Source organism: Alosa alosa, chromosome 2 (assembly GCF_017589495.1).
Source record: "Alosa alosa isolate M-15738 ecotype Scorff River chromosome 2, AALO_Geno_1.1, whole genome shotgun sequence".
NCBI lineage: Eukaryota > Metazoa > Chordata > Actinopteri > Clupeiformes > Clupeidae > Alosa > Alosa alosa.
In genome coordinates this window covers 13,543,901-13,571,892 of record NC_063190.1, presented here as the reverse complement: position 1 = coordinate 13,571,892, position 27,992 = coordinate 13,543,901, and the positions used below count along the sequence as shown (strand labels likewise).

The 27,992-nt window shown below is 41.0% G+C and overlaps 2 protein-coding genes across 4 annotated transcripts in view; one reads left to right on the top strand and one right to left on the bottom strand.

Annotated features, from left to right (window-relative positions):
• Positions 1 to 580: 580 nt before the first annotated feature.
• Positions 581 to 11,846, top strand: ccdc83 (coiled-coil domain containing 83). Of its 3 annotated transcripts, none has more exons than XM_048227333.1 (11): positions 581 to 815; positions 1,161 to 1,415; positions 1,502 to 1,586; positions 1,687 to 1,855; positions 8,447 to 8,614; positions 8,714 to 8,805; positions 8,885 to 8,953; positions 9,042 to 9,163; positions 9,239 to 9,324; positions 10,780 to 10,949; positions 11,542 to 11,846. In XM_048227333.1, the coding sequence occupies exons 2-11, from the start codon at positions 1,357 to 1,359 to the stop codon at positions 11,689 to 11,691; spliced, it is 1,170 nt and encodes a 389-aa protein (XP_048083290.1). In that variant the 5' UTR covers positions 581 to 815; positions 1,161 to 1,356; the 3' UTR covers positions 11,692 to 11,846. The 3 variants fall into 3 exon arrangements, with proteins under 3 accessions (XP_048083290.1, XP_048083271.1, XP_048083280.1); XM_048227314.1 differs by having other exon boundaries at positions 582 to 815; positions 10,777 to 10,949; XM_048227323.1 differs by lacking the exon at positions 581 to 815 and having other exon boundaries at positions 862 to 1,415; positions 10,777 to 10,949.
• A 1,396-nt stretch (positions 11,847 to 13,242) lies between these two features.
• The window catches only part of picalma (phosphatidylinositol binding clathrin assembly protein a), a 28,060-nt gene continuing 13,310 nt past the window's right edge, over positions 13,243 to 27,992 (bottom strand). The window contains exons 10-25 of the mRNA XM_048267310.1: positions 27,723 to 27,808; positions 27,358 to 27,481; positions 26,918 to 27,051; positions 26,464 to 26,561; positions 24,759 to 24,911; positions 23,915 to 23,998; positions 23,323 to 23,526; positions 19,632 to 19,682; positions 18,908 to 19,036; positions 18,581 to 18,611; positions 18,390 to 18,489; positions 18,085 to 18,108; positions 16,358 to 16,417; positions 15,221 to 15,325; positions 14,221 to 14,325; positions 13,243 to 13,403 (exon numbers count right to left, since the gene is read on the bottom strand). Of these exons, the coding sequence (XP_048123267.1) occupies positions 14,233 to 14,325; positions 15,221 to 15,325; positions 16,358 to 16,417; positions 18,085 to 18,108; positions 18,390 to 18,489; positions 18,581 to 18,611; positions 18,908 to 19,036; positions 19,632 to 19,682; positions 23,323 to 23,526; positions 23,915 to 23,998; positions 24,759 to 24,911; positions 26,464 to 26,561; positions 26,918 to 27,051; positions 27,358 to 27,481; positions 27,723 to 27,808 (1,476 nt within the window). The 3' untranslated portion in view covers positions 13,243 to 13,403; positions 14,221 to 14,232. The remainder of the gene's footprint in view (positions 13,404 to 14,220; positions 14,326 to 15,220; positions 15,326 to 16,357; positions 16,418 to 18,084; positions 18,109 to 18,389; positions 18,490 to 18,580; positions 18,612 to 18,907; positions 19,037 to 19,631; positions 19,683 to 23,322; positions 23,527 to 23,914; positions 23,999 to 24,758; positions 24,912 to 26,463; positions 26,562 to 26,917; positions 27,052 to 27,357; positions 27,482 to 27,722; positions 27,809 to 27,992) is intronic.

Genomic DNA, 27,992 nt, shown 5'->3' with positions numbered 1-27,992 from the left:
CAGTAAACAGCCCTAGCTAGCTGGCTGGCCCATTCTCATACAGTAATATCAAAGATCCTTGCTCCTTCTCAACTCTCTGGTAATATTCTATTCACAAAATACAACCATTAGTACGGTAATGTTAAATCTTACTTGAGAAAAGTAAATCCCCGAGGCCCTGTTTGCGATGGTTCGTCGATTTGAGCAGGAACATGCTGCACAGTACTGGCATCTTGTGTCTTCTGCTGCAACGCAACGAGGAGTATGACCGGTCCAAGATGGCGGCCGCATTTCTCGTTTCCAGCAGCCAATGCGGCGTCTATGTATATTATGGCTATGATACCTACTACCTAGAAACTGCCGAGCAACCACAGCTATGACCCCAGACACCACTTTGTAGTTACGCGCCTGCCTGTTTAGCCCTGTTTTGCTCTGTAGGCTAATATAAAGAGACAGCAGCAGGGAAAGGAGTCTAAAGCCAGTGCGTGTGCCTGAGTGTATCAGGGCAAATATAGGCAAGAGACTATAGGGAATGTTTCAACATTGTATAGGCTGCTATAACGCCGCTCACCACGCGCATCACGCGCATCACGCACAAGGGCACCAAGGGAGGGGGTACCAAAATGTAGTCAATAAGCTTTACGGCAAACCGCTTTTCTCTCTACAAGAATGTTTACGATGTCAAAATGCACCAACTCCTTGTTACTGTATATGCAAGGATGATCATGCCGCAGATCTAACGAACGTCACTAATTAATCATCTTGAGTGCGCACCAGAGAGAGAGAGGCTGGAAGGTTCCAGGTGGCTTCATTGTTGATATCCCCTTTAATACACGGTAAGAAACGTATTATAACTGCTTGTAACAACTCATTTTATGCATAGTATTGTTAATAGCTTATTGTGTTATCAATGTGGCACAAACAAACAAGGCTAGTTTATGGATTAAAAGGGTTTTATGAGAAAGCTTAGACTGAGCGACCTTATGACAATGCACCATACTTAACAGCATACATTTTGGCAGTATTTCTTCCCGGATTTTCACAAATCAAATGTGGCAACCCTATCCATGGTAAATTGTAAAAGTGAATCCTATTTAAAAATGATATAGCACTAGTCAGTAGGGACTAGAAGGTGCAAGTGAATGGGTTACTATGGTGACAGGAATTTGTTTTCCTCACAGGCGTTTCTTCCAGACAGAAGGAAAACAATCTCAAATGCGCACCTTACTTGCACACAATTCCACGTATTGGCGATCTGATATGATTTGATCTGACATAATGTGCTGACATTTTTTGCTTGTCTCGAGCTTAATAGACTTATTGGACGTCACTTTCACGACTATTAGTAGTCAACGTTGACTTTGGACGAACTAAATAATGGGAAAGAAGACCAGCGACGAAGATACCTCACTTGCAGAAGCGTTTATACATTTCCAGTAAGCAAATCCATTTTTACTCAATCAGTCAAATAATTGGGAATCAATGTAGACTAATTCGATGCCAATTTTGTTTTAATGCTTAGAATGCAAGTGAAAAGTAAGGAAATTGAGGAATTCAAGGAGGATATCGCACAGCTTGAGGGGGGAAAACAAAAACTTATCGAACTGGTAGGAAACAAGTAGCCTAGTCGAGACTCATTTGGCCTATAATGCAGCCCAAGTCACAAATGCATATCAAACACATCTGACTGCATTGCTGCTTTTAAAGAGGGACCACTTGCGAGAGGAGCAGAAGGGCCACATCACTGTGCTGCGTAAACAAGCCAAAGAGCAGGAGCGGAAACTCGAACAGAGAGGCGAGGTGAACAAGGAACAGGTTGAGGACGCTCTCCATCAGAACCTGGAGTTGAGCCGTAATAAAGAGAAGGAGCTTGCAGGTAGGCTAGGCTACATGATGCTAGAGTGTGTGGGACCATGCAGTTGTTGTAGGCCTAAGCTCCATCACTAGTAGTCCAGGCAATCTGTGAGAAAAAAACACCCAACCCAAAACTAATTGCAACAGAAATTATTTTTGTTGTATTCAGTTCATGAAACCTTCCTATATCACATACTAAAAGTCCTTGAAAATCCAAGTAGTGGAACATTGTCCTGAAACAAACATGGTATCTCAGAACAAGTGATGCCTACAGGGATGAGCAGTGTTTATTATGTATTCCATATTTCAAATACAAAATATATTGTATATTCGTAATTTGTATTTGACTGGGTTGAAAAAAAAACAGCTTTGCATTTTGTATCAAAATACTTTATAGATAGGCCTATGTATTTTTGTAGTTTAAAATATTGAAAAATATTTTGGTAAAACCAATACTTTTGGTGATGTGATGACATCATAACTGACTTGGGCTGACTTTGTCCACACTTTGCCCACACTTAATAATATATTATAATATTGAGATTCAGGAAGATGATCCAGTGCAAGTTGAGTAACTTTAGGCGGGTCAATATAGGGTTCAACATCAAAAAAATTGTTACAAAAGTTGTTTTTATGGATTCTGGTACTGTTAGACATGCTAAATAACATACTAAAAATCTAGTAAAATCTGACCTTGAGAAATGATGGCCACCAAAATGGCTGCCAAGAGGTTAGAAGGGCTATGGGCCCATCATGACAGTCAACAGCACGGCGCAAAGTGTATAATCATCATGATGCAACACATATTTCTATTGTACACTCAAGTTTTTCGTCATCTGTTTTATTGAGCAACGCACTAAAGGGTGTAGCCATTAATGACCTAAGGAGGGGTCGCATTATCTAAAAATCGCTATCGTACATTACCTAAAACGCATTACGCCACTGACCATATGTTATTTTAAGAGTGCATTATCAACAGTGATGGGCGGGTGCACAACTACACACTGTTTTTCTCGTCCACAGGAACGTGCACCAGCGCACATCCATGCAAAACATTACAAACTAGATGTACCGCAGAGCGGTACAAAATATGACTGCCGCCCAGTCCAGCACATGTTTTCCACAAAAATAAGTCACGCTGAAAGGCATATATGATTCTGTCTCACTGAATTGCAATATGCACACTCAATTCTCACTGGTATCTGCTAGACAACAAGTACCAAAACATGATTAGTTCATAGATTTCACATGTAATATACATTTTATACAACCCCACCCCCATCTTTCCTGTTCATAATTCTGAGAAATTCTTGAATTGTGTGCATGTACATGTTTATGTTTATGTGTGTGTGGGTGTGTGTGCGTGCATGTGCATGTGCGTTTGCCTGTTTATGTGCCTGTGTGTGTGTGCATGTGCATGCATGCGTATATATGTCTACTGTGTGAGTATGTGTCATACGTAGGATTACTGTGAATGTTTGTGTGTGCGTGTGTATCTGTTTATGCACATGTGTGCATATGGAATGGGTTTACACAAAGATCCTTGATTACTAGCAAGATAGAGCAACGTAATTCGTTACTATGGGAGCAAAACGGGACAGTTCCGGTCTGCATAAGTGTCACCTTACGTCACTAAATAAACTTTCTCTCTTAATAAGCAATAAGAACAGATAAACATAATTGTGTTCACAGTATTATTGTCTATAATCATGTATGATACCAATGAATCATTCTTTTAGGACATGATATGAATAATTTAATTAGTCATGTGAACCAAGTAGCTAGCTAGCTAACGCTAGCTTAAAATGCTATACAAGTGGATGGGAGAAGCTATGGCAATACAGCTATCGCTAACAAGTGACTAGTAGTTGAAGGACTTCGCTTAAACTTAATATACTGTTGCAAATTCACTTGAGTATAAACTATCCACTTTAACTAATGTCAGTAATGTTATTCAGCTAGTTGTCATTTCAAAGAAATTACACTTCTCCGTTTAAAATGTTACCTTAGCTAAGAGGCTAGCTAGCATGCTAACAACCGGACAGTAACTGGCAGCAGCATGGTCTGATATTAAGTTATTTTATTACAAATCCGAACACTAAAAAATTACACTTTTAGGCTTGAAATGATCCCAAACACCTACAGATTATGACAAAATTTTCCAAAAAAACCTCAACAAATCCAGAAAGACATAATGACCAATTTATTGGTAAAATTCCACAAGTCTCCATTGACATTAGTGCAGCGAGGGTTTACTCTGGTCTGCATAAAGGGGGATTTCCCCCCTCCCCCTTGCAATAATCGAACGCGGAAATTGTCGAACGTTTGCGTCTCTCGCTCCGCTTTAACCCTCTCTGGTTTACATGACCCCTGGAGGCAAACATACGCAAAAAATTTGTCATCCTAGGCCCTACGGTTCTCAAGATATTCACAGAAAACTGTGTCTGCCCTACCCTCCTTTCGGGGGGTCCAGTCCAGCAGGGGGGCTACAGATCAAAAAACAAAAAGCGATGGTTCCATGCTATCCATGTGGGGTTACATGCCCACCAAGTTTCGTGTACCCCGGTCTTTCAGTGTCCCGGGAATCCTTGTTGGTGTACGGTCACAAAATGTACACATAAATTGTCAGCCAGAGATATTGTGATGAAAACACCTAATGTTTTGCTTTTTAATTTAACTAGGTGGCGCTATACATGAAATAAGTGGTAATGGGATAGGTTGACATGCCCCCTTAAGACCAACATACAAAAAAAGGTGGACCTCCTAGGCCCCACGGTTCTCGAGATATTCACAGAAAACTGTCTCCGCCACCTACAGGCCAGTTGGTGTATAGTAACATAAATTAATTTATTGTGTGGCCCCCCATGAACGGAATTTCACGAAACTTGGCGTGCATTCAGAGGGTGTCATAATGATCCTACACTTCCAATTTCGTGCAGTTTTGACTATGTTAGGTCACAGATACCTGCGATTACAACACCTCATTTTTACTTTTTTGTGTTTAACTAGGTGGCGCTATACATGAAATGATTGGTTATGGAATGGGTTGACATGGCCCTTTGAGATCAACATACAAAAAAATGGTCCTCCTAAACCCTACGGTTCTCGAGATATTCACAGAAAACTGTGTCCGCCCTACCCTCCTTTCGGGGGGTCCAGTCCAGCGGGGGGGATACAGATCAAAACGAAAACAAGAGGTTCCATGCTATCCATGTGGGGTTACATGCCCACCAAGTTTCGTGTACCTAGGCCTAGGGTCTTACAGTGTCCCGGGAATCCTTGACGGAAATTTGGACATGTGAAAAAGAAAAAAAAATAAATAATCTGACCAAACCTATATGACCGCCGCTTCGCTGCGCGGCGGTCATAATTACATGATTACAATGGAACATAATTATAATAAAGAAATCAGGAAATACGTCTCACAATGAGTAGTTTCACCATTCATCATCATTTGCAAATTGTTAATGACAGTTAAAAGTGAATAGGCGAGTGGCACATATGGAGCACATCTGAAGACGCACTGTCACGAGATGTAAGCAACTCCTCTGCAGGATAAATGTCCTTAGGTTTCTTATTCAGTCATTTAAACACTATTGGGGTAAGTGCTTTTTCAGGCTATTTTGTCAATGGTAACCTATTGTCAGTCAATAGCATAATTAACTGTGTATCACTGTTTTGTGTTGACTATGACACCAAGGAGAAGTTAGTTTTACTTTGCCATAGAGTTCAAATAATAGACGAGTGCAGATGCGTTTATAGGCTATACTCTGCTAGCTTTAAAGCATGGTTTAGTGGAATACCTGTTCCATACTGTCTCGCATGCAAGCAGATTCCTGCAAATGGGCCGCTGACTATCACAATACCGATGCGCTGTTTGAAGTCCAACTGCTTGCTGTTAAAGGGAATGACAGATGTCACTCTCATTGGTTTAAAGGATGTAACGCCCAAAACACACCCATGACTAACTAAGAAACATAAGATCCACCTTTTTGCACCAGGTGTCTGACTTTTGAAAACAAAACCACACCCAATGTGGACTGGATAAACCCCTAAGCTATTTGCTAGTGACCATGCGTATTAGACCAAATAACCCTATATCTCAATTACTATTCAGCCCACAGGGGTGAATCTGAGGACAAATGATGGTCAAATTAAACAATAATATGATTTTAAATGTAAACATTGAACATTTTGGAATGCTCTACCTTTTTCAGCGATATATTAAAATCAATGTGTTTTAATACAGAGTAAATGCAATACAGGAATATGTACCAATACGGGAATATGTACGATGTCCAAGGCATGGAGGAAGATAATACTTAACTGGTATCATATCTCATCTAGAGGGCATATGCTTTTGGAAAATATATAGTTTAGGGTGTTTAATTTGTTTTCCATAGACAGTATAGGCTAAAATGTATCCGCTTTACACTAGATTCGCCTATACAGAATATTGCGCAATGTATTGTGCATGGCATGGAGGAAGATGAGACATGTCTTATCTGGTGTTATATCTCATCTACAAGTAATATGCTTTCAGGAAATATATAGTTTAGGGTATTTAATCTGTTTTCCATAGACAGTATAGGCTGAAATGTATCCGCTTTACACTCGATTCGCCTATACAGAATATAGGGCAATGTATGTGCATGGTATGGAGGAAGATGGGAAATGTCTTAAATTGTGTTGTATCTCCTTTAGAGGGTTTTGTGCTTTCAGAAAATATATAGTTTAGGGTGTTTAATTTGCTTTCCCTAGACAGTATATGTCAAAATGTGTCGGCTTTACACTAGATTCGCCTATACAGAATAGAGGCCAATGTATTGTGCATTGCATGGAGAAAGATGGGACATGTCCTATTTGGTGTCATATCACTTCTAGAGGTTATATGCTTTTAGAAAATATATAGTTTATTATGTTTAATTTGTTTCCCTTAATAGTGCAGGCCAAAATGTATCAGCTGTTCATTTGATTCGCCTATACAGAATAGAGGAGTATGTATTATGCATGGTATGGAGGAAGATGGGACATTAGTTGATTAATGCTATATTTCATGTAGGGCATATGCTTTTAGAATATGTATAGTTTTGGCTGTTCTATGACTTTGGTAAAACCATGACCCATGCATAGGCATGCATTTTAATTATTAATCTTAAACTATATTTATTAGTATAGCATGCACCTTTTGCCAGACGTCACAACACTAGTCACCTATTCGGAGGCTAGCTGCAGTTATCTGCAACTGTCTGTCGAATTTGGACATTATCATGTCCATCTTTGCCTTTACAATTTTCCTTCATTCATTCATTCACTTACATAAACATACTGTGCTCTCTGATTACTGTTTTAGCCAAAATTGTGCAAAGTAAAGAGGCATCATACAGGCCCCTCTGATTGGACAGACAGTCTATCAGCCAATCCCCGGGCAAGCGGTCAATTACTATAAGTCTATAAGTCTTGGAAAATGATGGACTGATACTTTCGTGTGATATACTGTATGAGCGGAGCGACCTCTAAATCAGACCACCAAAAACACTTTCCTAGGCTGAATAATGCTTAACTATGTGTTTGTACAACTTTAACATTGTGGAACACTTAAATGCAAAAACACACTGGCTCTGTTTAAAGACTGAACAACCATTTCCATTGATTCAAAGGGCCAAAATAAAAAAATAGACACCAATTAGCAACAAACAAGTCTGAAATAAGCCTGAGAAATGTAGGCCTACTAACTCTTTGAAAATAAAAGAATGTTCCTCAACAATGCAATATTCTAAAATTTCATGTTAAGTTAAATGGGGTCAGATATTCTTTAGAATGCTTATTCTACAACATTCTAATTACAGTTTTGTCAGTATTTGCTGAAGGATAATGCATAAAACAACCAACACCAATTGAAATATAAAAATGTGAAAATAAATTCTGTTGCAATTAGTTTTGGGTCAGACCTTACTTTGCCTGGACTATAGCGTAAACTGCATCTCTTCCTTCCAATATTACAGTTTATCTCAGTTGCTCTTGTGCATTTCTAAAATCAGAACTGAAATTCTGAAGATAACTAATTCAACCTCCAAGTCATCTAGTCACTTGTGCACATCATAAGCAAATTTCTCATAATTTCAAAAAACAACAAATTATTTTGCCCATCCACGTGTGCAATTGTCTGCTGTGTTATTGCATTAAATTAGCAGCCTAGAGCTGAAATTGATGAACTTTTAATAAAACCACATTGCTTGTATTAGAAAATACTAACAGGGTAAACTGTTATATATCTTATTCGTAAACAATGGTGCAAAGACTTCCTAATGGCACTGACATGGCTCTAGTTATGTTTTGAGACATAAAACACTTTTTTACAAACTTTTGCATTTGCAAACATTGTTTTGAGAAATGCACTTACTGTTGTGCAAACCTTAAAGGTGATTTGAGAAATGGACCAAAGTGACTGAGAAAAACTTTAAACATCTGAGGGACTGATATTATCCAAATCCCCTCAATAGCCTAATGTTTTTTTTTTTTTTTTTTTTATATACACAGATATAAAATGCTGTAAATGTGAAGGTTTATTGAGGCATTTATGGAGATAGGCTGTTGTGTTTGTTTGAGAGAGAATTAAACCAGGGCCTGAAGTGTCTTGTGGAGCAGGTGCTGGCTTTGCAAGCTGAGAAGGAAATATGGCTGCAGTATAAACATGTGGGCAGACACAAAGATAAAGAGCGGATTGATCACCTAAAGGATGAACATGCTGGATTACAAAAGAACTTTGAGGAGATGGCAGGTGAATGTTCTTGGTTTTCTATTTCTATTTTAGGAGGAAATAGAATTGGCTCAGTAAAGTTCACTCATTCAAAGTAGATTATTATTATTTATTTTGCAGAAAATATTAATCGATCCTTAGAAGTGACATTCAATGAAATTGATAAGAAAAAAGTTCAGTTGATGGATGACAAAAAGCAGCTTGCCTCAGAGGTAACAATATGCCTGCTTGTAGAATACCAACAATAATGGTAAACTTGATGTAGCCTTGATCAGTGAAATTATTTTGCAGAGAGCAATCAAGCTTCTCGACAAGAACACTCGTCAGGAGATCAAAGAGAATGTATGGCTTAAGAAAGAGGTATAAGAACCCATTATGCTCTTTCCCTGGGCAGTTTCTTCACTTCTGTTGAGAAATCAAGGATCTTAGCTACAGTTTTCCCTGACAGGTCGGTGTATACAAAATGGAAGTTTCTATTATGGAGGAAGCTGTACAGAAGCTAGAAGAAGAGAACTTGAAGCTCACAGGTGACCTGTTTACCCAGCGGTTGGAGGACCTACAAATATCCAGGTAATCTGTCATCACTCACAGTTGCACAGTGTTTTAAGAGAAACTAAGAAGGTGTTAATGTGACTTTGCTTGTAGGAATGTGTTTCTCACTCAAGCAGCTGGACTTGGACCAAGTGATTCTCTCACACTTGAGGAGACCTTTATAAAAAAGGACCCAACAGGTGATGCTTATTTATAATAATTTTCTGTTTTTTTCTGTATTTTTTCAATTAATGTTATTTTTGAAGAAAATAGAAAGAACGTTTTATTGTTCTGAATATCAGTTAAGATATAGAGATAGTCTAAATGGCATTGAAAAATGTCCCAGAACAATCACAAGGGGGCACTAGAGAGCTATCTAAAACAGTTACATTGATAAGCACTGATGAATTGGGCCAATGCATCTGCAGAAATGTTGGAAACGTCAAATACTTTTAGTGCACAAATACACTGTCTGGCAGGCCCAACAGCTGCAAACATTAACCTGCTGTGAAGCAGTGCGTAATCTGATTTAGTGTGTGTGCACTGATTTCCTGCTAGTGCCTCCTTATGAACGCTGACTATATGAATAATAAATAATCAGTTCTTAGATCTGTTAGATTCTCTGGTTGTTGAGTTGTGTTTTAGTTCTAATGTCTGTATTAAAGATGGTCAATAAAGCTTGACGGCGGGATCAGGATCGGCGATTAGATGATGATTTATTGTAGATGGTACAACAATGAATAACAGAACACAGGCTAAGTCTCAAACAGTAAAACTGTGCAGAGTCTAAAAGTTGTGGTTGTTATTAGAAGCGGCTGCTAAGCCTTCCGACAGAAGATGCTCCTCGGGTCGCTTCCTCGATCAGTCTCTGTGTCAAAACTTAAGACAAAGCCTGTTATACTAAAACATACAAACGTCAAATCATGCCAACGGCAGGTGCCAACCAGTGTACAAAAAACGGCTCTGGCCAGATATAGATACTAGCCCCATCCCGAACAGGCCGACATGCTGTCTCCCTCGGCCCATGTTATCACTGATGTTCCTCGGATGTTCCTAAACATCGGCCTGTATGACCTTCCTGCTGGGCACAGTTATGTACAATAATATGGACCTCTCCCTGTTGTATACTACACACAGAAGTAACATATGAACACATCAAAATACAGTGAGAATACCCCATAATTCTACAGTCCCCCCTCAATACCATAAGGGCTTCAGGCGAGTACATAAGATCATTTGGGTGTCATTTAGACTCCGCTCATATTTGTTCTGTGTCCAGTGCAAGAGGGGTCAGGGAGCTAGTGATGATGAGCCTGCGTCTCATGATCAGACGCTGCGCACCCGGCAGGAAAGGCCTCCTGATGCCTATCAGTTAATGGCGGAGGAAGCCACTGACTCATATCCTCTCAGGATTTTTTTGGCAGCATGGCACCCTCATTTCCCTCTCAGACACCACAATGTCTGGGTACAACAGATTTTAAAGGAACAATGGTAGCAGCTCTATCCTATATGGACTTGCTTTGTTTTGTGTCCACGCATGACGTTTTAGTAAGACGCCTAGATTTTTGGGGGTCATAGAATTGGGTTCATCACCTAAATTTCCCAACAGATGTTGCCAACCTGATTCTAGTTCCCTCCCACTTCCCATCCAGCAGTGCAGGTTCGTGGCCACATGGCTGTTGTCCAGGCAGCAGTGGACGGTGCGGTGACCCAGGCGGAGAGCGGTGACCGAGGGTGCAGCGGCGGCTATCCTGGAGCCATGTCTGAAGAGGGCTGGCCACAGGACCTCGGGCCACTACTGTATGGCAGTCAGATACACTTGAAAGTAAGGCGATTGTGTGTCAACACTTAGTATAGAGACTGAATGTTGCACACGTAGGGCCTGACTTAGAGTTTGCTTTACAAAAAAATAGCATTGCTGCAGTAGAATACTGTGAAGATAATTAGTACAAATTATGTTGGTAACATCCACATGATAAACAACTATAAACGCAATTGAATCACCATAGTATAGTGTAGACTGCTGCACAGTGCTGATACTAGAAATTAGCCAGTGGGTTTCAGAACAGCTGCCTTTATCTCTATGAAGTTGCAGTTGCATGTACTGTATTCCCCAGCCTCATTCATCCAATAATAAAGATGTAAGAGTTTATATAGTAGTTTTCATAAGCATTAACAGATTTAGACATTGTGATTTTCTTGGTCAATTTAAGATGACTGGAAAGCTCAGTGTTTGGATGTGTCCCACCATTAGTTCCCCTTGGCCTTGCCTGGAATATAGATGACACGGACATCTTAAAGAAACAATCTCTACCCTTGTTGCTGAGCCAGATCTGTGGTCAGACAGGAAGTTCTCTCTGTGTGTAACCAACAAGCTATTCCTCTGTCCCCCTCCCTCCCCTCCCTGTGGGGTGTAGGAGACCATGCACCTGGGCTCTCTGGAACAGAAACTGCTGAGTGTGGTGGGCCAGGCCATGCCCCTGCACACAGCTTCGCCTGATGCCCACTGCTCGGGCGGCAACGACTGGCCAGTCACTGTTCACATCATCCGGAACAGGTTCCAATAGTTTCAGGCTCTCTAGCTGCACAAATGAAAGGGTCTTTTAAACATACATTATAAAAGCCCACACATTTTATTAGTTCCCACTTGACTGATGAAATTATTGAGAAGGAAGTCTACACATGACTAGCCATGTATAATAAACATCTGCAAGGGAATGATTTTGAGTGGTCATAAAATGACATTTATACCATTAACACTTTCTAAGCACTTCATAAACTATACTCCTAATGAAGAATGTAGTATTGTTTTTGTAACTGGTTTTGAATGCTGACACACATATGAATGCACACAGTCATTGTGGAAGCTGCGCTTTATTTGAAAATCAACCAAATTTTGCTTACATACATTTTTAATATATAACCAAAAATAGAATCTGCAGGGACACTGTAGCAAATGTGCTAATCAATGAATAGAATGACCTCCATATTCTGACCATCCTTCACATTATCCCCCCACCCACCCCCCTGAAACAAGACAGGGTCGATTTTATGTACATCAAGCACCGATCAACAGTGCTTCACTTCACCCTGAACCTACAACTATTTTTTTTTTTATAAAGACACTACTGACCCCACACCCTCGTGTTATCAACATCTTAAAACTACACACTCGCCTCCCTCAGTGAAGGATTCCCTTAGTGCTGCCGTAACACAGATGGACAGAGCATGAAGGTGACTCACACATTCAGGTTGGAAAGGCAGCCATATAACTGTAAATGTAAAATAATGACATGCCAAGCAATAAAGCAATACAGATCCTCTCCAATGCAACGCGGCTGAATCACAAATGTAGTGCTTTGCTATTCTGATAAATGTTCCCTTGCAAAAACCCTAGGCACAGAATTGACTATGTGAATTAATTAATTGTATACTCCCCCCTAGTTCCCTTACAAACATAGGGCTGAGTTTCTGTGCTACAAAGAATTGCACTAAACATGAGAATGGTTGAGAATATTTAGTGCTCTATTTGTCTTTACAGGTGTTTTCATTTTATATTATTTTTTTTGTTTTACTCAGTCACTCTTAAAATCCAATTATACAATCAATCATACCCATGTACGTATATTCCTTAATACCTCCCACAAGGAAGAGTTCAATAAAGTCTTTTTTTTTCCTTTCATGTCCTCAATGGGTAATCATAAATAAATAAACAAAACACAAGGAATGTCTACTGCAAACATAAAACATAAAAAAATAAAAATAGAATAGAAATCATAGTATAAACGGAAGTTAGCTTTGTCTAATTGATGGTGGTTAAATTAAGTAATGCATGATTGATGATCAAATGAACACATAACTCACCCCAAGTAAACCCCATTTAATCCCTCCTCCCCCAAAAAACATCAAGCTGCGTGTGTGGCAACCAACTATTTTTTTGATGCATTACTAAACAACCCTTTACCTCTCAATGGACATGGGCATCTTTACAGGTGACATACAGGATGAGGGTTCCCCATGTGTGGGTAACAACTGCATTGCACACTGTTACTTTGTTAGACAAATTACAAAACAGGCGCCGTTTTCTTACGACGCTTAATAATGACCCCCCCCCCCTCCCCATCATTCCCATATTTGTTTCCTTCAAAAGCTTTTTTTTTTTTTGTTGAAAATGATATTCTCAGGGGAGAATCAAACATAAAAAAAAGTTGGATTTAAAGGTTTTCAAGATTTGCTGCTGTCAAGATTCTTCAGACTCCAAGTTTTACATGAACTGCATCTGTAAGAAGAGAGAACTAATGAGAATGTTTCATTAAATAGAAATCAACTGTATCTCTCAGTATCAAGATTCTTCTTGAATTCCATCTTAATCGATATCCATATCAATCGAAGTAATGTTATCATGTAGGACTTGAATTTTTTGGAAACAAAACTTTTCAAAAGACTGACAATAAAACTAAGGTATTTTGAAGGGGCACAGATGGTTCCAAGAAATCAATATTTTATGTGTGTTACCTCAATAAGTCTCTACGATTCCCGAGATATTTGCCTGAAGCACTAACCATAACGTTTAGTCATAGCAATATTTCTCGACTGATGGAAATCACATCACAATTCAAACATAATGACAAAGATTTATCTATGAAGGTATTATTATACTACTGCTCAATTATTTTGTCCTGTTCTGCTACTAGAGGTGCATGACAATCTGAACATTATATATAGGCATAGAACTCTTGCTACTCTTGTGAACTCAAACGCACGACTTTTCAAACTACCACTTGTTCAAAACTCATGTGTGCATGTATGCACAACAGCATATTCATTGCCACACATGAGTGGATTAATCAGGTGGGACTTGTCCTCATAATAACGAAATAGCACTGACAACAGGGGGGTGACCTCATAGGAGGTGAAATCAATGAAGATATGAATGAGGTTTGATGGCTTAAGCTTCAGAACCAGGGAAATTCTGAGGAGGAAGAGGAGGAGGAAGATGAAGAGGGTGCCGTGACGAGCCGATCTAAGGCGGCCGTCACGGGATCATGCAGCACCCGTGCGTACACTGATAGAAACACAGACAGAACATGCTGTACCTAAAGATGCCTCTACAAGAAATCCTTGAGAGAGAGCTGTGCAAAGGGGTCCTGTCCTGGAGCTCTGAGGGGACTCTGACTGGAGGGACTAGAGGCGGCCGAGTGCTAATTCAGAGAGAATGAGAGAGAGTGAGGGGAGCCAGAAACAGCCAGGGAGGAGAAACACCACCACCACACACTACAGGAAAGGGGAAAAAACAAGGACTAAGAGGGTGAAAATGGGGGAAAATTGTCAGACAGAGAGGTCCAGGAGAAGAGGCTCAGTCTATGGAGAGCAGCTGGCCTGGGAGCACATGAGACGTGCTGCAGACAACTGCCAAGGAGAGCCTGTGATGCTTTCTGCAGGAGAGGTGCCATTTTGAGGGTGGCAGCATGGCATTAATGTTCCCCAAAGCACCATGTTGGCACCTTCAAAATAAGGCCCTTAGCATTCTAAAGTGGCACCACTCAGAATGCTAGTAGTATACAGAGCACATGGGAGGATGGAAGAGTCAGAATGGGTATTCCTTGCAATGTATGATTTAGGAAACAAAGCAAATCTTTATCCTTCAAAAATATAACAAAAAGAAAGAAAAAGCCCAAAATCACAACCATCATATTCAGAACATAGCTGAAATGGTAGGTAAGGGTGAATGGCGATTTACTCAGCTTATTCTGAATAGAGGTTTAGTGTGCCAGAATTGCTATTGCTCCTGGGCATAGAATTCCATCTGTCATTTGTCAAGAAAAATACATTTTCCAATGAAATGTGGAATGCTCATGTATTAAAAACTAAAAATCAGGACACATAGGCCAAATGATTTTCTCATAATGCCCTAAAACAATAATTGAATTTTTGGCATAAACAGCTGACAGGCTACAAAAAGAGATCTCAATGAATTGCCCCACATGACTGGCTACAGCAAACTGGGCAGTGTCCAAGGGAAGTGGTCTGGGTTTGATGGGACAGGCTTGGTGCCGTCTCAGTCCCATGTGGATCCCTCTCTGGCCCGCCACCTACCTGTGCGCCTGAGACTGGGCCAAAAGGGTTGGCCGGCCTCATGACCGGCTGGGTGTACATCATGGTGGGCTGAGTCATCATAGCCACGGAGCCCATCTGAGGAGGCTGGAGAGAAAACACAACACACACACAGATTGCAGACACACAGCTGTTATTTGTGGAATATTTCTTTGAGTGTAAATATAAAAATATATGGAATATTTATCTGAAATACACCAAATTATACTTATATCATGTACATTATAATAACTTGATTTGATCTGGATAATCAACAGAAATCTCTGCTACCTTTTTGTATGGGAGAGCAAGACAAACAGACAGAACTGGAGTTGAGTGGAATTTGAACAGAACAAAACCCAATTGTCCTACCCTGATCTGACTGCTGTTACTTGTTAACTACAGCTAAAAAATAGCACTCATGTGATGAAGTCACTGTTGCATTAACTTGTGTGTCAAAAGATGTAGAAGAGATGGCAAGAAAGCAATCAAACCAGGATCTGAATCGGTCAGAGGCCGCCCCATTTAAATAAAAATGCACATTGCTATTACAAGAACACATTTTGGAGAGCTCCAACAGCTCCAGCAAACAGGTTGTTGGGAGGATGAGTCAGGTGGAGGGTGGGGGTTAAGCAAACGTCCCTTCACCTTTCTGAACCGCAACTGGCTCAGGCAAAAACAAACAAACGATTGTGTGCACATTCCAGCCAACGTGACTAGTGACTTCCTGGGATTGTAAGTGACTTCATGTGATTGTGAACAAGCACACTACTGCTCATGTGATGCCGGCAAGGTGGATTGGACATTATAAACATAAAAACCCTGGCATGTGCAACATTTGAGAGGCTCTTAAATCCTTCAAAAACTCATCAGCATGTTTTTATTGTCTCCCTCACAATCATTCTGTAAGAGAAGGGGGAGCAAGTGACATCTTTGCTCTCTGACAAGGAAGCTCACGCTGAGTGGTGGGGGGGGAAAGGGGGATGAGACATGGGAATCAGTTCAGCACGGTCACCGTCACGTTACAACACCACCACCGTGAGACGCCGTTTCAGGCTAAACAAACCAAAATCCTGTTGAGCACTTGGCAAAAGCTGTGGCTGGTGTGGTATTTTAAGAAAACAATCGCTCCTTTCTTACCATTCCATATGCCATCATTCCTGTGGGCGTCGTTGCAGGGAAGGCCATGACAGATGGTGCCTAAGACAACAGAGACCAAAATGAGAACTTTTCACAAAACCACAAAGATCGAGAGAGCGAGCGAGCGAGAGAGAGAGAGAGCACTTAATGTCAAGTACTGATCAGGTTATTAAGAAAATCATTTGCACACTTTCATAGTCAGGATTTCCATGCCTGAAAATACATCTCTGCCTTGTACTTGTTAGTTTCCACCTTTAGCCTTCATGCACGCCACCTGCACAAAAGTTGCCTTTGTTCATTCACTCAACTCAAGGAGGCCATTTTCTAATAACGCTACCACTTAAAGTCTCATTGCCGGCAAAGAGCGGGTGCGCGTCTGGGAAACATTAAGTGTGCCTGTTGGGAATTAGTCATACAGTAGGAGGAAAAGCTGCTCTGTATCAAGCAACTGAGGGACAGCGGGGTTAAGAGAGGAAGGCCTAGCCTAGCGTGTGTGAGGGACAGGCCTCAAAGACAGAGCCGTCATCGGCAGGTGCAGGGGGCTCTGCTGAGATGGGGGGGGGGGCTTTTGTGGAGGAGCAGCTTCAGACACCCCAATGCGGTCAGCCCTTTTGACAAGCACTTCTGTTTGACATTCTGGATTTTGCATTGCAGTGAAAACATTATAGGACAGACATCTTTAATGGGTTCTTCGCTTGTAAAATTAACCAAATGTGGAAATATAGAAACATATGGGACAGGAGAAGAACTTATTGTAATATTGAAAAATCTGTACACTTGCCACCAGCACAGACTAATTACAATTAATTTAAATGTATTAATTAGGTGGGAACTATAGGTTATACTCCCAATCCCCTCAATTATGTGGATTTCACCAGTAGAAGTGAGAGTAGAATAGAGGTACCTTTAAAACACCACTTAATTCTGTATTGACAATGGCATAGGCATAAACCAACACAAACAGACTGCAGATATCTGAAGACAATAGGACATTTAAACCAAGATGTAGATGAAGTAGGACTAGCTAACAAACATTGTCTATAGATTTAGGTCTCTTGAAATATAAAAGTTGACTCGTACCAGTCCTTTTCAGATGTAATCTCAATTAATTATTAACAGTACAAGTTAGATAGTTGAATGAACTTTCAACTTGCGTACTTTCCCTACTTCTCTCTTCTGCATAACTTGATCCATGCTGAGTTGACCATCCCGTATCGATTCACAAATCAATAATCATGTTTGTAGATAGGTTCCGTTGCATACAACTCAAGTCTGCAAAGGCCTCCCTCAAGATGAGAAAATATTCAGCACCACTTGGCAGTCTCTTTGGACACAATTGCTTTCCTTAAAGCCATAATGGACATGGACTTAACAACATCAAGCTCTCGCTCTTGTCAGCAGGAGCCACTGAAGAAGCAGAGAAAGACTGCTGCAGTAAGAGAGTAGGACAGAAGAGAGTAGGGCATGAGGCGGCGTGTCTGTCTGTCTGGCTGGCTGGCTGGCTGCTTGCTTCATGCCATGGCAGCCCACTGGGGGGGTTAGCAGGTCTGATTGGGCCCAGCGTGTGTGACTTGGCAAAAGACTGGTAACTCTGTACCAATGTGCATGTGCCGACACATACAATTTCACACACACACAGAATGGATAGTGACCGAAGTGGAAGCCGTGAGGTTAATCAAGTGCATGCTTTTATCAGAAGCAAGAAGAGCTTCAACTGTTGGACTTACGTATTGTGGGAAATGCATGCCGTTCTGTATTTTTCCCCAACGACGAATTGAATTACACAATGCAAGACATGGTTAGAAAATAAACAAATCAGAGAACTGGCAGGTTCATTTGACACAAACAGCACTTCAAAACAGCGAGAAAACACAAACAAGATCAACTACTCGACCACAGCCACTGCATTCCAGAAGTGGAAGTGGTCAAAAATACACACACTAATAAGAGCCATGATATTTACATCAAGTCCTACAGCAAGAAACAGTTTGTCTTTGCGTCATGCCATGGCCTGGCCTATAGCGAAACTCACCATGGTGGCAGGGTTCCATGTGGTTGAAGGGGCAGTCTTTGGTTGCCAGTTTGTTCCACCTGTTAGTCTCTTCTCCCCAGGCTGACTCCAGTGAAGGTCACTGGAAACACATGGCGGGAGATTTCGTATTAACAGACACACATGCACGACTGGGACAAACAAACCAATATGATACTTGACGTTGCACTTACTTTTTTGTTGTTCCATTACCAATTCCAAGATCTGAAAGACCAAGAAATATTTACATGCATGTTTCTATGGATTCAAGATACTTAAAACCAGCAATTTTAGGACCAACAATCTTTTTCAATCCCTCAGCCTGTTCAATTACTCAAGTTGAACAAAATATTGACTAGCATGACGCAGCAACAGAAACAAAACTGAAGTGTCAATTTTAACCATTGCAAGAACACACTGGCAACACCCATAATAGAACAGGGCCATGCCTGAAAAGCTTTCCGAGGTGCCTGTAAGCCTCCATACCAAGAGGGCTCTACTGTGTGAGGTGTGATACGTACTGCCCACGAGGTTGGCTAAGGAAGAGTCCAAGTCATCCGACACCAGTTTGCCTGGCTGCTGAGCGCTGAGGGTCAGTCCCTGGTTGGAGAGGGCTACTGTGGGTTTCAGGATTCCACCTAAGACATCATCTTAAAGGAAAGGTACCACGTAAAGGACAGGGGAGGAGGAGGAGGAGGAGGAGGACAGAACACCACAGACAAAGAGGACAGAATGATGTTTAATGCCAGCTGGAAGAAGTCACAATCTTGTACACAGAGAAGCTAAATGCAATGAACCACAACCAGTAACGTGTAAAGGAGTACCGAGTCAACTCACCCAGTCATGCATGCCATGCAAAGCCAAGGCCCACAGACAGTTACCAAGATGGAAGGAAAGAAAAGACGTGATTATGAGTGAGGCGCCTTACAAATGAAATATAAACCGTTATCAGGTTATACAGTTTACCATTCAAAATTCACAGAGAGTGGTGCAAAATGCAAGTCCTGGCTTACTTAAAAGGTGTGCATTAGTTTGTAGCTTGTGTTGCCTGTGTAGTGCGTAAGTGAGGTTGTGAGAAAGTGACTGGTGTTCAGAGCTAAAAGTCGCTGTGATGTAATCAGCTGGGCTAGATGGGGCTGTGTGCCAGTTAACAGTAGACAGAAAAGAGAGAGGAGAGCCCAAATAAAAGCCCAGACACATTAATGATCTCAAATCTCTGTCACACAAACTGGCAGGACGGCTTACATGATGAAGCTACCACAGCCGTATCTGTGAGTGGGTTTTGAGACTGCATCTCTACAAAAAAAAAAAAAAAAAAAAAAAAAAAAAAAAAAAGTTACGTAAACAAGTCAGACACAAGCAAACATTAACCTAACTAGATGTACCGTGATAGCCGGTACAAAATATGACCGCCGCTCAGTCCTGTACATCCGTTCATGAAAATAAATCACACTTCAATTTGTCTCCATATTTTACTCCATCCCCCACTCTTGAAACTTTTGTGTATGCTTGTTTGGCATGCCTGAGTGTGTGTGTGCGGCTGCACAGAAAGTACCCTACTGGTGCTGAAAAGGTGAATAGATTGTAGAATAGCCAAAGAAGATGTAGAATTGTTATAAAACCTTTAAAATCTCTAAACAATCACAAGTAGGGCAGTTCATCACAGTTCATCCATTGCAACTGGATTGATGAAAGGTCACTTACACCTGTAGGCTACATTGTATTTGGGAAAAGCAAAAGGTATCAGCATAATGTTATTTATTTATTTATTTATTTATTTATTTATTTATTTATTTTTTATGTATTTTTAAACAAAAACATCTCTGTCAGTTCCATGCCGTTTTCAACAGCTATCAAAAACAAAGGTCATTTTTGGATGGATGGATTTTTTGTGAATGTTTCTTCTTCTACATAAGATTTTAGTCATCTTTTAGTTCATGTAATACTTTATTGTCAATGCACAAATTAAGTAACAGTAGTCTGAAAGCGTTATTGTTAATGCACAAATTAAGTAACAGTAGCCTAGTCTGAAACGAAATGCTGTTTTACATCTAACCAGTGGTGCAAATAACTGACATGTCCAAATGGGTCTTGATGAAATGCGTCGCTAGACTGTTCATACACATTTTAACGGGCCAAAGTTGAAGAGCTTTTGTCGTTATTGTTAGTGCAAATATAGGCTGATTCATGTTCCCTTGCATTGTTTAACTGAGGGTCCATGGCTAGTCTGGCTTTCATCAGACCAAGCTCAATCTTTTAAGAAATCAAAAAAATAAATAGCGGGCAGATCAGGCTGGGTTCACCCAGCCTAGTCCATAGGCACCGATATTGTTTAATTTTCGATTGAGATATACGCGCTCTGGCTATTCTAAATGCAAAAATGCATCAGGGAGTTATGACAAAGCGGTAACTAACAAACTAGATCCTAATAGAAAGCTGTTAGCTTCCCTAAGCTACAGGTAGGATTATAAGGTAGGCCTATTGACAACATAAATTGTCAATAGGCTATTCTGGCGACACAAATAAAATCTCCTTTGAAACCAATGGCTTCGCCTTACAGTATCAAGAGGACTTAAACTGTGATCAGTGGCGAAAAGTTGTAATAACAAGCTCCATGAGTCAGGAAAGCTTGTGAATGAAGTAGCCACTTCTAAATGGGACCCACTACACAGTAGCAGGTGTTTTGCTAAAGCACCCATAATGAAATGAAGGTGTCATTGTTTGGATACTTCATACACGCGTGCTTTTAATTTCACAGACTACAACTACCAAGCTGTAATCAAAGCACATCGATTCCCTCTCACACCTGCACGCGACTTAAAACAAAATAAACAGGCGTCTCAGTCTCGCGTATGTATAGGCAAAACTGTATCAGAGTGTAGCGTTGGTAAATCTTCCATTGCACAGAATGATTTTTGTAGCACGCCGTAAATGACAGTCGAAAGATACAAACAGTGCTGCTATACATTTGCTTGGTATAACGCATTTTATAGTTTGCCAAATGCAATAAATCAAATGCCTCCATCACTCAACGCTAACGGTAACATTACCTAGGTCCTTATTGATATTACAAGATTAACGTACCTGCAGTAAAACCAAGCATGTCCGATAAACATCCTCAGATTTATTTGGCTTCAAGAAGAAATGGGAATTACACTTCATGTGAACATCGTCCTATCCTTTTAGATGTTGGCCGCGCTTAAATTGCAGTCCTTGTATAGGCGTCCATTGTTTTTCAACCCACTTTTAACTTCCAACAAATTACGTCTCACTGCAACGTCATGCGCCATCTAGTGGACAAAGCGACTACTTCTGTAATACTGAAAATGCAGCCATGATGATGATGATGAATATTTATTTTGGCTTTCTTTTAATCCTACTGATTTTCATTTTTTTTTTACCGGGGCAAATCACAAATGAGTGATTATGAGCCAGGTTGATGTGGGCCCTTGAGACCAACATACCATAAAGATTCACAGAGAACTGTGTCTGCCCTACCCTCCTTTAGGGGTCCAGTCCAGCTGTGGGGGGCTGCAGATGAAAGCTAAAAAATGCCGGTTCCATGCTATCCATGGGGGGGTACATGCCCACCAAGTTTGTGTACCCGGTCTTTCAGTGTCGGGGAATCCTTGTTGGTGTGCGTCACTAAATGTACACATAAATTATTTTATTGTAAGGCCCCCCATGAGCGAAAGTACACACAAACTTGCATGCATTCAGAGGGTGTCATAATGATCCTACTTTAATTTTGTGCAGTTTGACCTTGTCAGCCAGAGATATTGAGATGAAAAACACCTAATTTTATGCTTTTTAATTTTTAACTAGGTGGGTATATACATGAAAATACATGTAATGGGATGGTTGACATGCCCCTTAAGACCAACATACAAAAAAAGGTGGAATCGAGGATGGGTCTGACAGGCCAGTTGGTGTATAGTAACATAAATTAATTTGTTGTGGCCCCCCATGAACGGAATTCCACAAGCAGAAGCGTGCATACAGAGGGTGTCATAATGATCTACACTTTCATGCAGTTTTGACTATGTTAGGTCACAGGCCACCTTCAATTACACCCACCTCTTTTTGTGTTTAACTAGGTGGCGTATACATGAAATAGTGGTTATGGAATGCCATTTGACATGGCCCCTTGAGATCAACATACAAAAAAATAATGGTCCTCCTAAAACGCTACGGTTCTCGAGATATTCACAGTGTCTGCCCTACCCATCTCCTTTGGGGGTGCAAGCGTGGGGCTACAGATCAAAGCGAAAACGATGGTTCCATGCTATTATGGGGTACATGCCCACCAAGTTTTGTCTACCCGGGAATCGTGGCCGGAAATTTGGACATGCGAAAAAAAGAAAAAAAAAAAAAAAAAAATCTGACTAAACATATGACCGCCCGCTTAAGCTGGCGGTCATAATCCCATCCATCACCGGCGCGGCTGAGCCAAAGCACCAACTGCCAGCTCTGTCCAGGCAATAAAAGCCCTCGGCATTCAGTCTCCGAGCGGTACAGATGGAATGGCCCAGGGTGTGCAGGTAAAGAATCCTGCGGTGCAGAGGCACTTACCAACAGCGTCAAGTCAGTTGCGGTTGACGGTGCAAACACAGAGTCAGAAATTCGTTTTAGTCATGTTTAAAGAAAGCCATTTATTAAAACTTGTCCATCCTTAAGCTCCACAAACAACACCCAATACAACTACAGCTTTACCTCCTTGGCGGTATAGTTAAAATGTAATGCCTTTCAAAAAATGAAAAAGAAAAGCACACTTTAAAATTCCTCAGAGTTGTTGGCTAAACCAATATAGGCTATGAACTCATGCCTTTCCTGTTACTGTCCGGAAAAGGTGTAAAACACAACAAAAAAAACAGGCCTCTCGTAAGCACAAGCCCTCACTGAAGAGCTCAATAAAACTGGGGAGCCTGTCAGGCACCCTGCTGTTCCTGCCCTTTTTCAGAAAATGAGTTAGTGGACAGCTGGTAGGCAGACTGACAGACAGAGACAGAGGAGATTGGGGGTAGCAGAGGAACAGACAAGCTGAGAGAGACACACCTACCTCCAAATAGGCCTGCTACAGCAGAGGGCTCAGATTGGAAGAGAGGAGTGTTAGGGTAAGGTGCTGGACCACAGAAGGAGTCTGACAGGCCGACAGGGAAGCACAGACAGACAGACAGAGAGAGAGAGAGAGAGGCAGAAGAGAGAAAGACAAGCAGAGGGGGACGTTCAGAGATGGAAAGGAAATGACTCAAGATCAAAGCAGATAAAAATTTAAACTTAGCAACATGATAAATAATAATATGATGAAGAAATAAAACTGTTGTAAGGTGAATGAGACATAAAAACGGTTATAATTAAAACTTAAAATGAAAAATGACAAAACAGGAATTGAACCTTAAAGTATTGAATTGTAAGCGCTATTGCAGCTGGTACCAGATGGCAACTAACACAGTCAACCTAGGCACAGATCACACCCAATGTTTCCTGTGTTCCAGAAAACATGGCATCTCACAATGGCAATATAGTACCTGTGATGCACGGCTCTATGGAAGCTGTGCTTTCATGATTGGATGCAACAGAACAGCTCGAATCATTAAAGGGATTGTAATAATCTAGAGAATCAAAAAAAATAATAATAAAACAAAATTTCACAGATCATGACAAAATGTATTCTTATCACTCTAATAGAACTACAAACTACATCAAATGCTTTAAATCAAAATAACACAAATATTTAAGAGGTTAATATGCAAACAGAAAAAAAATGCACTGCATGAGCAGACAGTTCTTGACTTGAATTTAAGCAGGAAAGCAGACATGAATATGCTCTCTTCACTCACAGCATCTCCACAAGCGGTCAGTCATTCTCTAGCCAGCAGGCCAAGGGAGCACACACACACACACACACCTGCTAGTGACAGCAGAGGCAGACCCTCACTATTCAGACTATTCCCCATCTCATGTGAAAACCAAAGCCATGTTGCAGTGTTTCTCCTACACTCATACAAGCAAACACGCAATATGTATGCAAGCACACACACACACAACACACACACACACACACACACACCAAATGCATTAACGTATTCGCTATATCTGGTAATCTCAAGAGAGCAATTTGTGTTTCTGTTCATGAGACTTCAACACCGATAAGCGCTTTCCAACAAGCATGAAATCAGTGGCAGCATCACCATATCAGAACATCAGACCAAACAGGAGGCAGTGCAGTTATGACGCCTTAATTCTCTAAACCAGAGGCAAGGTACATTGATGCATGCAGGATAAGCACTGCAATGGAGTGGTAGTAGCTTCTAAAGCTAAAAAAAAGATTATAAAAAGTAACCACTATGACATAGAAGAAAAGCTGTTTACCACCAAACATTTCATGACTGGGTGTCCTAGAAGAAAAACTAAGACCATCTGAAGACACAACAGGTAGATGAAGAGCATCGATAACAGGGTTTGTAAGGAAAGGGTTTAAGTTTGGAATGGAGTCATCGACAGCGTCAGAAGAAGTGAAAGGATCTACACAGGCAAAGAAAACAGACACAGGAGAACAGAGAGATGTTAGAGGGATGAGCAGACCAAATCAGAGCATGCAGACTGCAACAAACACATGACAATACTACAGCATATAGATGAAGAGAGAGAGGAAAAGAAATTGAAACAAAGTCTGAAAAAAAAAAAAAAAAAATGTAAAAACACTGCTGGGGCTCATAACTGCACTCTTTTTTTTATAGCATTCAAAACTCTCAATATTAAAACACCTTTTATAAATAGCTCAAGGAAGAGTTCCATACAAGCACTACCTCCATTAACTATTACCCACTTTGGTTATCCAGCAACCACATAGCCACACAGTGCATACAGCACTAATGAATCATCTTATCTCACTGACAAATGAATCATCTCGTCTGACTGTACCGTCACCACCAATCAGACTTCCACGGAAAGGAACAAGCCTTGTATTCAAAATCACATGGCAACAATTTGAATGTTGTGACCACATTGCATACAAAAGCCCAGTTTATATAATACTTCCATGTTGGTTGTATGAGTGTGAGTAAAAGAGCCTTTTCCACACCAAATATTGTGTTTTGCTTGTTCTAAACATAACAAATGTGTTGCGCCTAAACAGTCTTGTCATCCTGCATATCCAGTCACCACATGGTTCTGAATCCATCGAATCACTAACTTTCACAGAAAATTAAGTGCAGTAGATTGGGAAGATCACGAAGACTAATGCTAAATTCATTCCATTAGTGTTTATCACAGCTCATAAATGAATGCTACTTTAGCAGAGCTGCCAACTCTCACGCACTGACCGTGAGATTCATTCATTTGATTGGCTCCATGCGCCCTCACGCCAATCCAATGCATGAGGGTTGGCAGTTCTGGTTAGCATCACTGCCCCCCTATCTGTAACAATTTAAAAACATGTCCAACATACACCTGTAGACCATTACTGTACGTGTTTTCGCAAGTGATCAATTTGTCAAACATGTCTCCAAAACAATGATGCACCTGACGGAAGGCACACTATAAAAGAAAAGCAATACCTAAAACAAGGTTACCCAACCATTTTAAATACTGTATCTTTTATGTAATACATTTGAGCATACAAAGTACTTTATCTAATCATGCAAACCTTATCATAGTATTTAGTCAAGTTTTGCTTACTTTACGCACACATTACAGTGGTCCTGATAACCCCCGTTTACTAACAAGTGGCCAAAAGGCCTTGATTAATCTGATCACAAACTCACCAAAAAAGGGGCTGAATCATTTTCTCTCGCATACAAGCCATTACTTGTCCAAGTTGTTTTGTGTAAAGTTCCCGGCTAACCCTTGCGGGTTTGTCGGGAGGTATAAATAACAACCACTTCACCAAACACAGATCCAAGACCTTTCTCCTCCAACTTGGTTATGGAAACCAAAATGCAAATATATCTTGAACTACTCCTGAAAGTATGCTGACCATGTACTCTGAATTAGTCAGCAACTATTGTTATTAACTACAGAAGAAAGTGGGCAATGTGCTGAGTCCGTCTCATCGCCCTGCTGCTGGTGTACTCACCCCCCCAGGTGTTTGCCACAGGCAAGCCTGTTGAGAGAGGCAGTGTTGGCTGAAATGTTGGCTGCAGGTCCAGGAGGTCACTCGGCATCTTCGAAGTGCTAAAAGGAGCAAAGGAATCATAAAGAAATTATAAGCTACCATTCTCAAGCACAGACCAACACTCCTTCACCTCCCTGTCAATAATATAATAATCTCTCCCTCTTTCAGACATGCGCACGCAGACAGCTTTTCTTCAAGAGTAAAATTCTATCTACATAATCCAAACTCATGTCATTGGAAGCAGTTGGAAAGAATGATATTAACAACAGCAATCAATGTGTTTGGCAAAAAAAACAGTGACTGACCATATTACACACACACATCAATAACCCTGACATATTATTCAGTAGTATAACACTTGGCATAAATGGAACATTTGAGAAATGAACGGGTTCGTCTCTGGCCCTGCCCTTGCCTGTTTGTGGAGCTGGGTGTTGAGAAAAGGTCGATGGCAGGGGCGGTGTTGATGCTCCCTCCTGTTGACACGGGAGATGCAGCCGTGGTGGCGGAGGAGGGGGGCTTCTTGGAGAGTTCTTTGAGACGCTGTTCCTTTTGCAGAGAGCAAAAGAAACTAAAGTAAACAAGACAGGGCATAGTGTGGTGCTTCATCCTAACTGTTATATGTGTGCTGCTGTAGCAGGTGAGCAGATGATGTGGAGACAATAACTGGTGTGCGCGTTTGCTAACCATGCATATTGGTTGACAGTTACTCAAAGTAATTAACTTCATTTTATTAACTACGTATTTTTACTCTTCAACACAACTTAAAAGGCAAGTAACAGTGCTAAGGGTGAGAACAATACTGTGGAACATCTGGACCAGAGATGATGGTGGCTTCAGAATCAAAGACTGTACCTTAAGAGCTTTCAAGCGAGCCTGCTCCTCCTCTAGAGCGGCCTGTTTTTCCCTTTCATCCACTTTGGTGAAGGATATGCCCGTGTTGGCTAGTGAGGAGACGGCGTTGGACAGAGTGCTGGCTCTGGAGAGGAACGACAGGAAGACAGGCGGAGACTTCAGAGTTCAGAGAGGAAGACCCACCCAACACCAAAAACATGCTACTGCTAAGCAAGCATGTCTGCATGTCCATAATGCAGTCATTACTGTGCCTTACTCCAAGGTATGCAAAGTATCCAGAAAGGGATCAAAGACTGCTAAGAGGTACAAGGACAGCAGAGTGTTTTTGTCCATCTATGCCAAGCGTACATTTAAAATCGACATACCTGCTTGCTGCTGTGGAATCTTTCACTTTTTTCCCTTCTAAGGAAGCCAAGTGCTGTTCTAATGCGTCCAGAAGGCTGCTTGGGGCCTGCCAAGAAATAAGTATGCCATTACTTCAATGGATTCAGTAGAAGCGGTCAAAAAGACGAAGATTACACACAGATCACACACATGCAAAGTAGTTCCATCACAGACACAAAACACGGAGCTACGGTCCACCACAGAGGAAGAGGTTAAATGCAGATACTTACACAAACTGTAAACTGAAAATG

What these genes read in the sequence shown, in the direction of transcription:
- ccdc83 (XM_048227314.1), top strand. Translation starts at nt 1,357, where the DNA reads ATGGGAAAGAAGACCAGCGACGAAGATACCTCACTTGCAGAAGCGTTT. An exon ending in AAAAGCAGCTTGCCTCAGAG is followed by an intron (nt 8,806 to 8,884) that starts GTAACAATATGC and finishes ATTATTTTGCAG; the next exon opens with AGAGCAATCAAGCTTCTCGA. An exon ending in GCAGTCAGATACACTTGAAA is followed by an intron (nt 10,950 to 11,541) that starts GTAAGGCGATTG and finishes TGTGGGGTGTAG; the next exon opens with GAGACCATGCACCTGGGCTC.